Raw genomic sequence first — 12,654 nt, forward strand, 5'->3', positions numbered from 1 at the left:
AAATTTAACATAATTCTATTCTTTTCTATCCTGATTTGTTTCAATATTCACAATGATATGTATAGATTTAATAGAATAAATATTCAGGTTTTGAGCACAAGTGGCAGGGTTATTTCAGGAAACCAACTAATATTTAAATGTAATCCAAATGACTAACAGAGACGTGAAAAAAAATGTCAACTAAATTATAATGAAAATTTCCCAAAGCAGGACATTGTTTTACTCAACCTCAACCACACTTTATTTAACAAAATAGAAGCAGGTCAAATATTGCAAAGCATAAAAATGTAGTTTGAAACACAGCATTTGAAAATGATAAAACATCACGTGGGCTGAAGCACACAGGAGACAGCGACCCCCAGAAATCCCCTTGGGGGGGTGGGACAGAAGAGCAAGACTGGGAATTGAAGAGGATGGGATGCCTTGCTGAGTCACAGGTCCACTGTGTTCTTAGTACCAGTAGTCAAGCAGGGTGGAAATGTAAAAGCAAATCCACAGCACAGTGAAAAATGTTTGGGGCCACCGCAAATGAGTCACAACATTTGCGTACTCAAAGCATTCATTGATCCATTTTTCTGAGCCTATGCATGAAATTCTTTTTTTCCATCATTTGTTACAATTTTTCCAATGTGAGAGAGATAATAGTAAAGGGTACACAAATGCAAATGGTCACACATGTCTTCTGCCGAGTGAACAAACAAAAGAAGTGATTCAGCACCATGGACAGCGCTCATCTGTTTCCTGGGGGAGATACATTGGCCCTCTAATTTGGCTGACATGCCCGTTTCACTGCAGCTCTTTATACTTAACATGAAGTCTTTACAATCTCAACAAAACTTAATTTAAATGCAAGGAGTCTATTTGAGACCCTTTCAATGAAATGAATTGGCGGTGTCAACATGTGTTACAAGGCGTTTACATTGCGCTTAAAATGCAGAGGGTGTCTTTGCATTTGTGGCACTTTTTTAAATGTGGCATTTAGTGCTCACACTTCTTTCGGTTAAAGCAAACCTGCATGGTGTAAACAGCATCTTGCATCATGATTGTGCAAGCCTAAAAGTACCTCCTCTAGTTTATGACAAGCCACATTTCACAAAAGCAAAAATCCTCCCCCAGTATAGATACTTCAAGCACATCTTGTAAATACAATGAATTGTCCGTACAAGGTTAGATAGCTTTAAAAAAAAAAAAGTCCACAGTAAGGGTGAATCATAGCCATACATTTTAATGTGTGAAGGACTATTTCTTCTTTTTTTTCCCTTTTTTTACAATAAAGAGCAATCTATACTATGTTTACCTGCAACGTTTTTATCGACCGAATCATTCTAGCTCAATTGAACATTTTTGGGGAAAAATAGGACGGCACAAACCCCCCCATTTGAATGGCTTGATTTTTGTTATTTTTAATTTCCTCTCACCCAAAGCAGGCTATATTCAGAGACACACAAAACCACAGAACTGTTATTTGAGCTACATCAACTTTGCAGCAGAAGCATCCCATTGACGTCATGCTCATACACATGTCGCCATGGAGTCAACAATTGGCACACCATTAAAAATAACACAGTATACATTCAGAAAATGGGATGACCGCGCAGACGTGCGTGTGGTTGGGTGGGGGCAGGTGGGGGCTACACCCGCACCATCTAGAACGGTATAAATAACCCCAATATCCATCGACGACCAAATCATAAGGAACAGTAAAAAAAGAACATGCACTGACAGCATTGTCCTTTCTGATACTAATATTGTTCCCCTCTTGCCTCTCCAAACAGGTTTAAAACAACATTTACAAATCCTAACTGCAGTTTCACAAAAATAGAGAAATGGCACTTTGTTATAGTCATATATATGTAACTCTCATAATATCTATATATATAGTTGTCATACTGATGGAGCATGAAGGGGGGTTGGCCTCCACTTCGCTGGTCATGGTTCCTTGGTCGCGCGCTATGTGTGCGTGTGTTGAAACCATGCAGAAATATCATCATGCATTTGATACATCGGCCCGACTATTTACATTTACATTCATGCGCTCGTGCACCATACCCTCGCGCACACACCGCACGTTTTTATAGTATGACCCCTCGCTGTCCGACGAAAAAAACGAAAAAAAAAAAACATCTGTAGTCCAATTGCGGCTAATAGCACAGGTGGGGGGAGTAATTTCAGGGCGTTGAGAGAGGGATTGTCATGTACAGAATATACAGCGCTGGGCCCCTGTGCGGCAGACTAACTGGTTAACGGCAACTGAAAGAAGACAGAAACGAGAATGTCTGTCCGTCTCTTACGCGGGGACAAACGTGTTGCTTGGGTTGTGTGAGGGCACTCATCTGTGCGTCCTTTATAAATCCAGTCCGGCCCGCCTTCTTTTTACGCATCGTTTGTGGTGGAGAAATGCGTAGTGCAGTCAAAGCCCCGGTGCGCACCCGCATCAGCGTGGTAGGGTCCGCTGTGCCAATACGATGAGTCGCACACCGTCTGCAGGGAGTTGATCTCGGAGGCAGACGAGTTGCCGTCCCGCCGCTTGGAGCGCTTGCGGTTCCGCAGGATGAAGACGAGCATGCCCACGACAGTGAACGCAGATGTGACGAACACCAGTAGCAACCCGGGAACGAGCACTGAAATGGAGACTCGGTTGGGCTCAATATAAGAGTTTGAGCGTGTGCCCGAGTCTAGCGTGTAGGTGCTGTTTTTGGACAGGGAGGTGGGAGGGGGGATCCGCTCGTACAGTCTGGAACACATGAGGTCGTTCCGTACGTAGCGAAAGTCGCGTTTCCAGAACTCTTCTGGCGACTCGCACTTGAGATCGCTCACAATGACGTCAGCACCGAGTCTCTCGGTCCATTGTTTGAAGGGCACGATGTTGCAGGAGCAATCCCAAGGATTCCCGTGCAAATCAATCTGAATGATGGAGTTGAGTTGGTCCAGCACACCCGCCACAGGCAGATGGGAGAAGTAATTATTATGCAGGCTTATTTTGGACAAAGAAATTCCAAGGAACGCATCCGGGGGCAAAGACTTCAGCAAATTGTTATTGAGAAACAGAACCCTCAGGTTCGGCATGGGGCTGAATGCACCAGCCACTATCAGCTGGATGTCGTTGTATTCCAAACTGAGATATTCCAGGTTGACAAGGCCCACAAACATTTCTGCCATGAGCGTATCCAGATAATTCTTATCCATGTAAAGCCACCTCAGCTCAGTCTGGTTCTGGAAAGTGCTGTTGTCAATCACTTTGATATTGTTCCCGCCGAGATCAAGAAGGTTGAGACTCGTGTAGCTCAGAAGCTGGTTCTTTTTTACAGCGTGGATGTTGTTGTCTCTCATATTCAATTCGTGGGCGGCTAGCGGCCTCGGTTTCAGGTTGGACAAGCTCTCAATCTTTTTGCCCTCGCAGTTGACCCCGAGCCCCTGCCTGGAGCCGACCAGCTTGCAGTTGCACGGCTGTGGGCAGGTGGCATTGTCAATCTGCTCTTGGGCCCTGCTAACACCTGTCGGCCCCGGTGTGGGCTTGGTCTTAAGCTGCCAGTTTTCACGTGATTTGGAGCGGCTCTTGGCTCCGTGACCGCCAGGTGTCGGTGGCCCACTGGCATCTGCGCTGGGCTTGTAAGGCGTTGGATGTGGGCTGCCACCGTGCGCCACAGGCCCTGAGGTCTCATCCTGTGTGGGAGGGGCCACTAGGCTGGTGTCTGCGCCACCTCTCTGTGAAGGACATAGCTCCGCTTCAGATGTCTCGTTCAAGTCACTCCCCTGCAGCCTGGTGGGAGCCTCACAGATCACCCTCCCGATGAGCGCATTGGGCGGTATATTCTCCAACCATTCTTTGAGGGAAACCAGGTCACAATTACAGTCCCACGGGTTGTCTTCCAGCAGAACCTCCACAATTCCCGGGATCTGCTCAAGGATCCCTTCATACGGCAATGTTTTGATTCTGTTCCCTCGCAGGTCAAGATGAGTAATGGGCACATGTTGGAACACATTTATGGGCAGCGCACTGATGAGGTTGTCATTAAGTATTAACACTTCAAGTTTGTTAAGGTCCCTGAACACGGCCGGGTCAATGTCCCTTAACAGATTAAAATCAGCTTGGAGATATTCCAAGTCATCCAATCCCAAAAACGTACTCTTCCGGAAAGAGCGCATCTTGTTGTTGTTAATGTGCAGTCTTTTGACCAGCTGCAGCCCCAAAAAGGCGCCCGGGACAATGTCGTGCAGCCCATTGTTCTCCAAATGCAAGCTGACAGCATTGTAAAAGTTGGCAAACTCGTTGGGGAAAAGCCTGGACAGCGAGTTGCCGTGCAGCAGCAAGTGGTAAAAATGTGAGCTGGGCCCGGTGAGGTGCTGCAGCGTGGTGAAGCTCCGTTTTTCGCAGCCGATATGTACGTCTCCCTCGACCTCTGTGCACGAGCATATCTGCTCCTTACACACGTCCCTTGTCACATTCCCACTGGCAACACAAAGAGCCGCGTTCAGCAGGACAACCCAAAGCAGCATTTTTCAACGCGGACAAGACATCCCCGGTCTCAAGACATAGGAGCTGTTGATCGAATCAAAATCAGTCCAAAAGAAAGCAGAGGCGGTTGGATAAGGCAGTCTCTGTATAACACATCTAACCCGCTCGTGTGCTCACACTTTCTGACACAAACGTCTTCACAGCCTTAGCGGACTAAAAACGAGAGGAAGTCATGTCCAACCGCATCCTTTTTACAGCCGAAACGACTGACCTTGGCGGAAAAATAGGGGAACAAATGGACGCCTTCTTCTCTCACTGGCGCGCTGCGGCGCGGGGAGCTGTCCCCTCTCCCTTGGTGCCGAAGCTTGGTTGGAAAACGCCCGCATTCCCCCCTCACATCTCTCGGCTGCGTCTCACCTCGCTCATTCCTCTTCGTGCGTCGGAGGGAATAAAAAAACAAGAGCGGAGGAAAAGATGATGGGGAGGAAAGATGTGATTTACTCCACTCAGCAGCGCAGACAAACGAGCAAAACAAAACAACAACAACAAACAGCGCCGCAAAATCAATCCATACGTATTGTTCGTGGATTAAAAATCTCAAAAAGATGAGTGTGCGTTGATGATTGCGCAAAACTTGCGCCAATTCAACGTGCTCCCAGACGCTGTCTCGCTCCTCCAGCTTGCAGCACCGCTGCAAAAGTGTCCAAGTCGGCGCAGCAGTGGCGCGATGACACGTTCAGGTCGTGATGCTTCACTTGCATCCCGAATTCCACCCCCATTATTTAAGGAACCACCCAGTAGTGCAATCGTAGCTCTCTGTTTTTAACGAACACTGTTGAATGCGGTAAAAGTAATTAATCCGCCACAGGCATGCCTCAGCTCTGCAAAAGAGTATCAAACGATGCGTCAGCCTCTATGCGCATGTGTGCGTGACGTGTTCCTTGCAAAGACAGATCCACAAGGATGAGACACAAAAAGACGTGAGATGAGCAAAGATTTCTATTTGCTGTTTACTTGTATTGTAGGCGACTTGACTTTTTGGCTGGGAGGTCCGTACAAGTGAGCGTTAAGCCCGCCCCTTTCAATTTGCAGCACTGTGTGGAAACAACCTTAAATCTTCTTTCTTTAATGTCTGGGTGAAGCGGCACAAGTCAGCAATAAGCATTGCCAATCTGTGAAGTCACTTAACTAATAGTGCTCCATGCATGATATGCTTCAACTGTCTACATCAGTGCGACACACTGCCCTCCCCCGACCAGACGCGCACACGCACGCACGCACGCACGCAAACCGTCTGCCTACCCACTGCTGATTAGTTATTGTGTCTAGTTGTAGCATATTCTTCCAGGTTTTAAACATTTTGACGAATAAATAATCCCTGAAATAGGAGCAGGAGATTTTCATCTTGGAGTCAAATTTACTTGGATTACAAATATAAATTTGTTACACCCATCCAGGGGTGAATATGGGATATTGATACTGAAGTTTTATACAAGGTGAAACCCCGGAAGTCAATTGCCTTGGACATCAACATATTTGGTTTTTGTCGAAAATGTCAGGAAATCCATGTCTCGGTTGTCCGACAAAGCTTGGGAAACGTTGTTTTGTAAATTTAAAAGCTTTGTGATATTGTGACGCCCGGCACGCTTCCAGAAAACTGCACCCGCGAGACCGCAAGATCACGGGGTTCATGGTAAGAGTTGGATTTACTCAACAACAACCGAGAACTACTGTACATAATTGTAAACAACAGCTGCATCGGCAAGACCACAAGATCACGGGGGTTCACGCTGAAGAGTTAAGTTCACAGGATAACAATCGTGCAAAACGAGAGCTACTGTATGTTATATTTAAGAGGCTGGGTGATGGATCTTTTTAAAAACAAGCTTTAATTCAGGGCCTTTTCAGAAATTAACATATTCACAAGATGTAAGAGACCAGCTCAACTTCCACACATGTACAATGACACGGTAGGCATCACACTCTATTTGTAAACAATAGCCGTCCTTTCGTTCACATTAATTTGCTTTAAGGAGATTATTTCCAAGACTTTGGCCCATCTACCATGGTTAAGTATGTGTTTTGTTTACTATATAGCGTTATCTTGTCATGTTTTATTTATTTCGGGCTCATAATTTGTCTTTTAAATGTCCAATGTGTGAGGCTGTGCGCCAAGCTTTTGCTGTACTGAATTTTCAGGTTTTTTTTGTGGCTTTATTTACTTTATTACTTATATATTTTTTGTACCATTGCTTTGAAACACATCGGCTTTGCTTCTACGAAACGTTGAACATGCAGCAGTCTAATCCCCCATTGAGATTCCTCCATAGGAGAGGTGCTTCCTCATGGCCCTTCAAAAGAGGGAGTTTTTGAGCCAGTGAAATCTTTTCTGGGTAATTACAGAAAGGTCAGGAGCCATGTTCAGCTTGTTTTTACATGAACAGCAAGTGTGGCTGAAAGTGTGCAAGCAGCATGCAAATTAAGGCCCAGCAGTTTAGGGTTCCCCATGAGTCATTCTTTTAGAGTAAATAAGGTCTGATCAACCAGGAGATGAGAGGAAGTGTGGGAGGACAATTATGAAGTGAAATAAACCTCATCACAACTGCAGCATGCATTTTTGTGTTGTTTAAAAAAATCATGTTAAAAAGGTGGAAACATTATTTACAGTTCAGATATGTGCATATCAAGGACATTCAAGCACCTTGTTTCAATTATGGACAATGGGTTTTCACACTATTGTATCAAGTACAGAAAAAGAGGGGTCAAGCGTGAACTGGGAGTCAATAGGACGACTGACAAAAGCACAGCCTGGGGAATCGAGCGACAAGCCTTTATGGGGACTCAGCAGAACGTCTGACTGCAAATCTATACACACCTATCAACAAGCATTCTCTACCCCCTACAATATTCTCAACATATGTCTCAGTTGACCTGCTGAAGTGGGATCAGTTGCCAGCAAAGGAACTTGGCTGTCCAGTAGGTCATTCACAATAGTAAGTTCTGAAAAGAAAAGTGAGCATATTGAACCCAGAAAAACAACGAAAAAACAAAAACAAAAAAAACATCTCACTTGGTTGGCATGTTTTTTGCAAACCAAAATTGATTTTTTACATTTATTTTTCCAGTTTAAATTGTTTTATTTTGTAACCGTTATTTTTATTTTCTGGTTTAATCTTTTCTTTTGTTACCACTTTCTCTAACAAGCATACTTTTTCAAGCCTTTTAATTGTAGGGCAACCTCTGTACTGGCGTAATTAATCCCACCTCAAAAGTACAATTGTGGATGTCTTTCCAATTTGAAATTCTATTGATTTTGAAGAGTCTTATGTTTAAAGGTGCAGCAATTAATCCTTGTTCCCATGGCAGCCAGTTCATTTCTGGTAAATCAGTCAAAGCTGGTGAGACACTCTCATCTCACAGCAGTTGGTACTTACAGCACGAGAAAAAAATACTTCGAGCTTCAGCCTACTAAATGACAAACATGAATCAGGAGTTTTAGTTTGATGTAAAAACTGGCACATCTTCATTTTCATGCAGGGTATAGTTTAGCATGTTTATGATTTTGGCACACCACGTCTTTCTGGGTGTTCCAAGGGCGTTTTCTATTCCACGCCTCCGGTGCACTTGACAATTTGGTGACAGAATTAGAGTGGACATTAGACCAGATAAAAATAAGTCTAGATTATGGCACAATTGGTGCAAGGCGATTTTGATGAATTTGATGGATGTGAAGGCGTCTGAGCTCCAAGGACAGCTATGTGTGGTGGATGTTATGTCTCAAAATAATTGACAGGAATGTCCAAATCAGAGAAATCAATTAATTGAAAAAAAAAAAATAAAAAACATTGTTTCAAATATATTTTTAAAACAACCCCCTTTACAGACCTTACCGGGTTGTCACTCACAAACACACAAGGGGTCCTCAAGTGTCGACTTCACACCTGCTAACTTTGCATACTCTGCAAGTGAAGAAATATTTGCAGTTCCCTATAAACTTACTTTGCATTCATTGAGCTCCATGGTACTCCAGCAAGTCAGTTCTGCTTCTGCCATGTACCTCTCCTGCGCTGAATTTAAAGAGAAAGGGAAAGGGGGGAGTCGCAGCCATTGGTTGGGAAACAATCGGGCTGCATTCACTCCCATAACAGCACAAACATCTATTTCAATCTACGCAGTCTACGAAAATACCAAAAGAACGAAAACTCCACCCATGCACAAATAACCCACGCTTTACACTAGACTTGCGCTGGGCACAAAAATATTTCTCACATTTTTCATAACAACCACCCTCCTTTGAAAACATGCTGTGTGATGTGCATCACTCAAAACAGTTTAATGATGTGCCAGGCAATCTCACTCAAACTCAAGGTGGCAACTATGTGCCCACTTTAGAGCCTGGAGCAGTATAATGGAGTGGTAATAATCTGATCTCCAATAAGCAGACATGAGAATCGTTCATGAATAAAGAGACTGTTTACTAATAGTGCCACTGTAGTTTTATTCATAGGAGGAAATACTCCGAAAGATATGAAAGTGTTTGAAGTTACTCTAGTTCCAAGGAGAAACCTTAACATTCATGTTTTAGCATTATGTAATGTATAGTGCATTAAATGCACCTGCAGGTTATGCATATTTGTCTAATGTGTGACAAGCTGATTTTCAATGCTTCACACCACAAATGCAGTGATGTTAAAGCGTAGAAGCTTAGCATGCAGGTGTGCAACAGAAAATCTTGTTCTCAGCATTTTGATGGAATTAAAGCATTCAGGTCATCTAGTGTAAAGTCATCATGGGGACAGTAGGGAAGCAGGTTGTCTCCTGTCTGAATGGGTTCTGGGCTTGCATCCAAGGGTTTTTAATCCTCATTGCATTGTGCACTCAGTCTACCAAAACTAATACCAGCATGCTGCACCATACCCAGTCGTTCAATTTTTATTTGAACAGTGGAGTCTTACAGGCAGATCATTTGGTTTTTTTACCCCCCACCCCTTTAATGAACCGATATGAGAGGGAGCAAGGATGGCAGGGAATTGGGATTCTTATTTTATTCAGTTTAATCTTAAACAAGAAGGCCTGAAAAAGAGAATAAGGTATGAGGCGACTACTAAAAAAGCTAAGAATAAAAAGAAAGGACCACAAAAGGACTATTGAGTGGCCAGGGTTAGAAAACAATAAATGGAAACCGCAGGCATTGTAATTGCAACTAGAGGGAGGCCAATAGGACATCTAATTATATTGTTGCAAAGAACCGTCTAAACACAAGAAGGAACAACTCTGAAGTCTTTTGGCGGAATTCTTTAAATCATCCCTGGCATCCTTCTCAGCCACTGGACTTCTGAGGACCTATCAATTTGACACCACCTAAAATATTCCGTCTAATCTTTGCATTTGAAGCCTCTGTTGCCCTCGGTCACTAAAGACGCATGGAGACATCACCCCTGACTGCACCCACTAATGGTCATTGATGCCAGACTCAGACACACAGATCACGAAACACAAATCTATTTCCTTGTCTGCATAGTTGGGATGGGTATAATAACACTGGTCAAAACTGTTTTATTTCTTTTTTTAACCAGAGATGCAAGTAACATTTTCTAGATTATGTTTTTGTGTGGATTCTAATAACAATAATTCTAATATTAATAATAATAATAATAATAATAATGTGTTTGAATTGTTTGCACAATAGTACCAAGACTGACTGACTGTTGCATTTTTATCTATAGGGAATAAAGACTGAATGAAAATGGAATTATTTTTGTTAATTTATCTAAAGTTGTTTTGGTAAATGTTCTTTATGGCCCTTCCATTCTGGACATCAGCAGAGTAGATGGGATGGTCATTCTCATCGTCATTAAATTGTTTGGCTCTCTTGTAATAGCTGCAATCTTTTGGAGCACAACACATGCCACTATGTCGCATTACCCCTCGGGCATGATCCTGAGTTTTTGCAGACACTGGAACTGGGATTTGAGAATGCCAATAGCCATCTCAACCCAGGCTCTAGTCCTGCAGTGGGCCACGTTGAATGGCCTCACCTGCAATTATTACCTCTGCTTGGGTTAGGAGATAGACATTGAAAAAAATATGTCCACACTTTGCTCTACTTACCACGTGCAATTCTGTCACTCAAGCCATACTCACGATCGATCCGGGCATCATGGACACAGCCCGGCCACTAACGTACCTGAATGCTGTGGAAGGACTTCTTATTGACACAGTCCCCCTCGTTATCTGATGGCGCAGTGATGTGTATTCGGGTACTGTCATGTCAACCGACAGAAGCTGAGATTATTCAGTCAAAATAGCCACTCATCCCCCTCCAGATCTACAGGGAGCAGAGGAAAAACAACCACATCACAATTCACCAAACTTCCATATTGTAACAGAACAGACAGTACAGCCAAATGCTGAGCGACAAAGACTTTATTATGGGGAGAAAGGGGAACGGTGGGGCGCTGGAGCCAGCAGTCGGACTGGGGTGTGGTTGACAAGTGGGGTGGCAAACCTGGTGGAATCGCACTCTGCTGGGCTTCTCACTGGATCAGGTTGGCTGCTGACTGGTAGACTCCTAGAAGAGTAACCGGCAGCACGGTCGGACAGATCAAAAGGCATACCAAACTGGTAAGGTGAGTCAGGCTTACAGGGACGGACGGGTGAGCTAAGCGGCATCACGAGACAGGCTGACAAGCGGGTTAGCGCTGGCTGCGCTGATATAGCGCACTCAATGAGCATGCGACAGGTGGCGGCGATTCCATTGATAGGAGGGGCGTGGTCGAGTAGCAGGTGGCGTAAGCACGTGACACATATCAGAATTGCCTTTATTATCGTTACACACAGTACTTTGAAATTTGAGCGCTGCTCCCTATGGTGAAAACAAAGGCAAATTAAATAAAAATCATTCAGAGCACACAAGATAAAATGTAAAATATATCCATCCATCCATTAAAATGTAAAATACTTTATCAAATACATAGAAAAGAAAGTATCCTGCTCTCGCCAGAAAGGAAGAGGCATGATAAACTCAGGTTTTCTCAGAAAGCCTGGGCAGGTGAAGGTTAGTTTTACAGAGTCAGTTGTCATGGTGAGTGACTCAGAATTTGACTTCCACTTCTTGGAACTAGAAAATTTGATATTCCTTTATTTCAGGCTTTACATACACAGAGGTTTGATTAAATCTGCTTTCTAGAATTCCTTGCTGATGTGCTAGAAAAAGTTCAAACATGTTTTAATTTATCAAAACAATATCCATCCATCCATCCATTTTCTGAACCGCTTAGTCCCCACGGGGGTCGCGGGCGTGCTGGAGCCTATCCCAGCCGTCATCGGGCAGTAGGCGGGGGACACCCTGAACCAGTTGCCAGCCAATCGCAGGGCACACAGAGACAGACAACCATTCACACTCACACTCACACCTAGGGACAATTTGGAGTCTTCAATCGGCCTACCAAGCATGTTTTTGGAATGTGGGAGGAAACCGGAGCGCCCGGAGAAAACCCACGCGGGCCCGGGGAGAACATGCAAACTCCACACAGGGAGGGCCGGAGGTGGAATCGAACCCGCACCCTCCTAACTGTGAGGCGGACGTGCTACCCAGTGCGCCACCGAGCCGCCTCAAAACAATATGTTGAGGAATATATGAAATGTATCTGGCTTAAATATGCAGGTGACCAGTTTTTAACCTGGTGAGAGCCAAATTGATATCGTTCCACAGTCTTCATAGTGTCAATCTGTATGCAATCTGTTTAGAAAAGGAGGGACAATTGAGAACAATACTTATGGCTGATTGGACAATGTGGTAGCTTACTAAGCTTTTCAAGAAATCATATAATGTGTATCCTGTTTTTGGGTGGACCCACATGTATTGACTACTATGTGATACATTGCATGCTACGGAGACAACAGTTACTGAAATGTGCTCAAAGGATACAGATTTCAAAATAGTATATATGACTTGCCCCTGGAAGACTAGTAACCCAGGTATTCAGCAATGTTATTAATTTATAGATATTCCAATTGTGATATAAAGTCAAAGTCAAAGTCTCCTTTATTGTCAATTCCTCCGCATGTCAAGACACACAAAGAGATCGAAATTACGTTTCTCACTATCCCAGGGTGACAAGACAGAGTTCACAACGCACATACAAGTAAACAACACAGGAAAAATAACATAAGAAGTCAACATCAATGAACAATAA

The 12,654-nt window shown here is 43.9% G+C and overlaps 1 protein-coding gene across 3 annotated transcripts; it reads right to left on the reverse strand.

The window, feature by feature from the left end:
* Positions 1-214: 214 nt before the first annotated feature.
* On the reverse strand, positions 215-11,380 carry LOC125988647 (SLIT and NTRK-like protein 1). 3 transcript variants are annotated; one of them, XM_049754089.2, is made up of 5 exons: positions 11,101-11,380; positions 10,965-11,027; positions 10,644-10,784; positions 8,456-8,518; positions 215-7,456 (listed from the first exon to the last, which is right to left on the reverse strand). In XM_049754089.2, exon 5 carries the CDS (start codon positions 4,495-4,497, stop codon positions 2,374-2,376), a length of 2,124 nt encoding a protein of 707 aa, XP_049610046.1. In that variant the 5' UTR covers positions 4,498-7,456; positions 8,456-8,518; positions 10,644-10,784; positions 10,965-11,027; positions 11,101-11,380; the 3' UTR covers positions 215-2,373. The 3 variants fall into 3 exon arrangements, with proteins under 3 accessions (XP_049610046.1, XP_049610044.1, XP_049610045.1); XM_049754087.2 differs by having other exon boundaries at positions 8,456-8,523; XM_049754088.2 differs by having other exon boundaries at positions 8,456-8,523; positions 10,568-10,784.
* Between the last annotated feature and the right edge of the window lie 1,274 nt (positions 11,381-12,654).

The sequence above is a fragment of the Syngnathus scovelli genome, chromosome 2, assembly GCF_024217435.2.
Source record: "Syngnathus scovelli strain Florida chromosome 2, RoL_Ssco_1.2, whole genome shotgun sequence".
Taxonomy (NCBI): domain Eukaryota; kingdom Metazoa; phylum Chordata; class Actinopteri; order Syngnathiformes; family Syngnathidae; genus Syngnathus; species Syngnathus scovelli.

What these genes read in the sequence shown, in the direction of transcription:
- LOC125988647 (XM_049754089.2), bottom strand. Translation starts at nt 4,497, where the DNA reads ATGCTGCTTTGGGTTGTCCTGCTGAACGCGGCTCTTTGTGTTGCCAGT.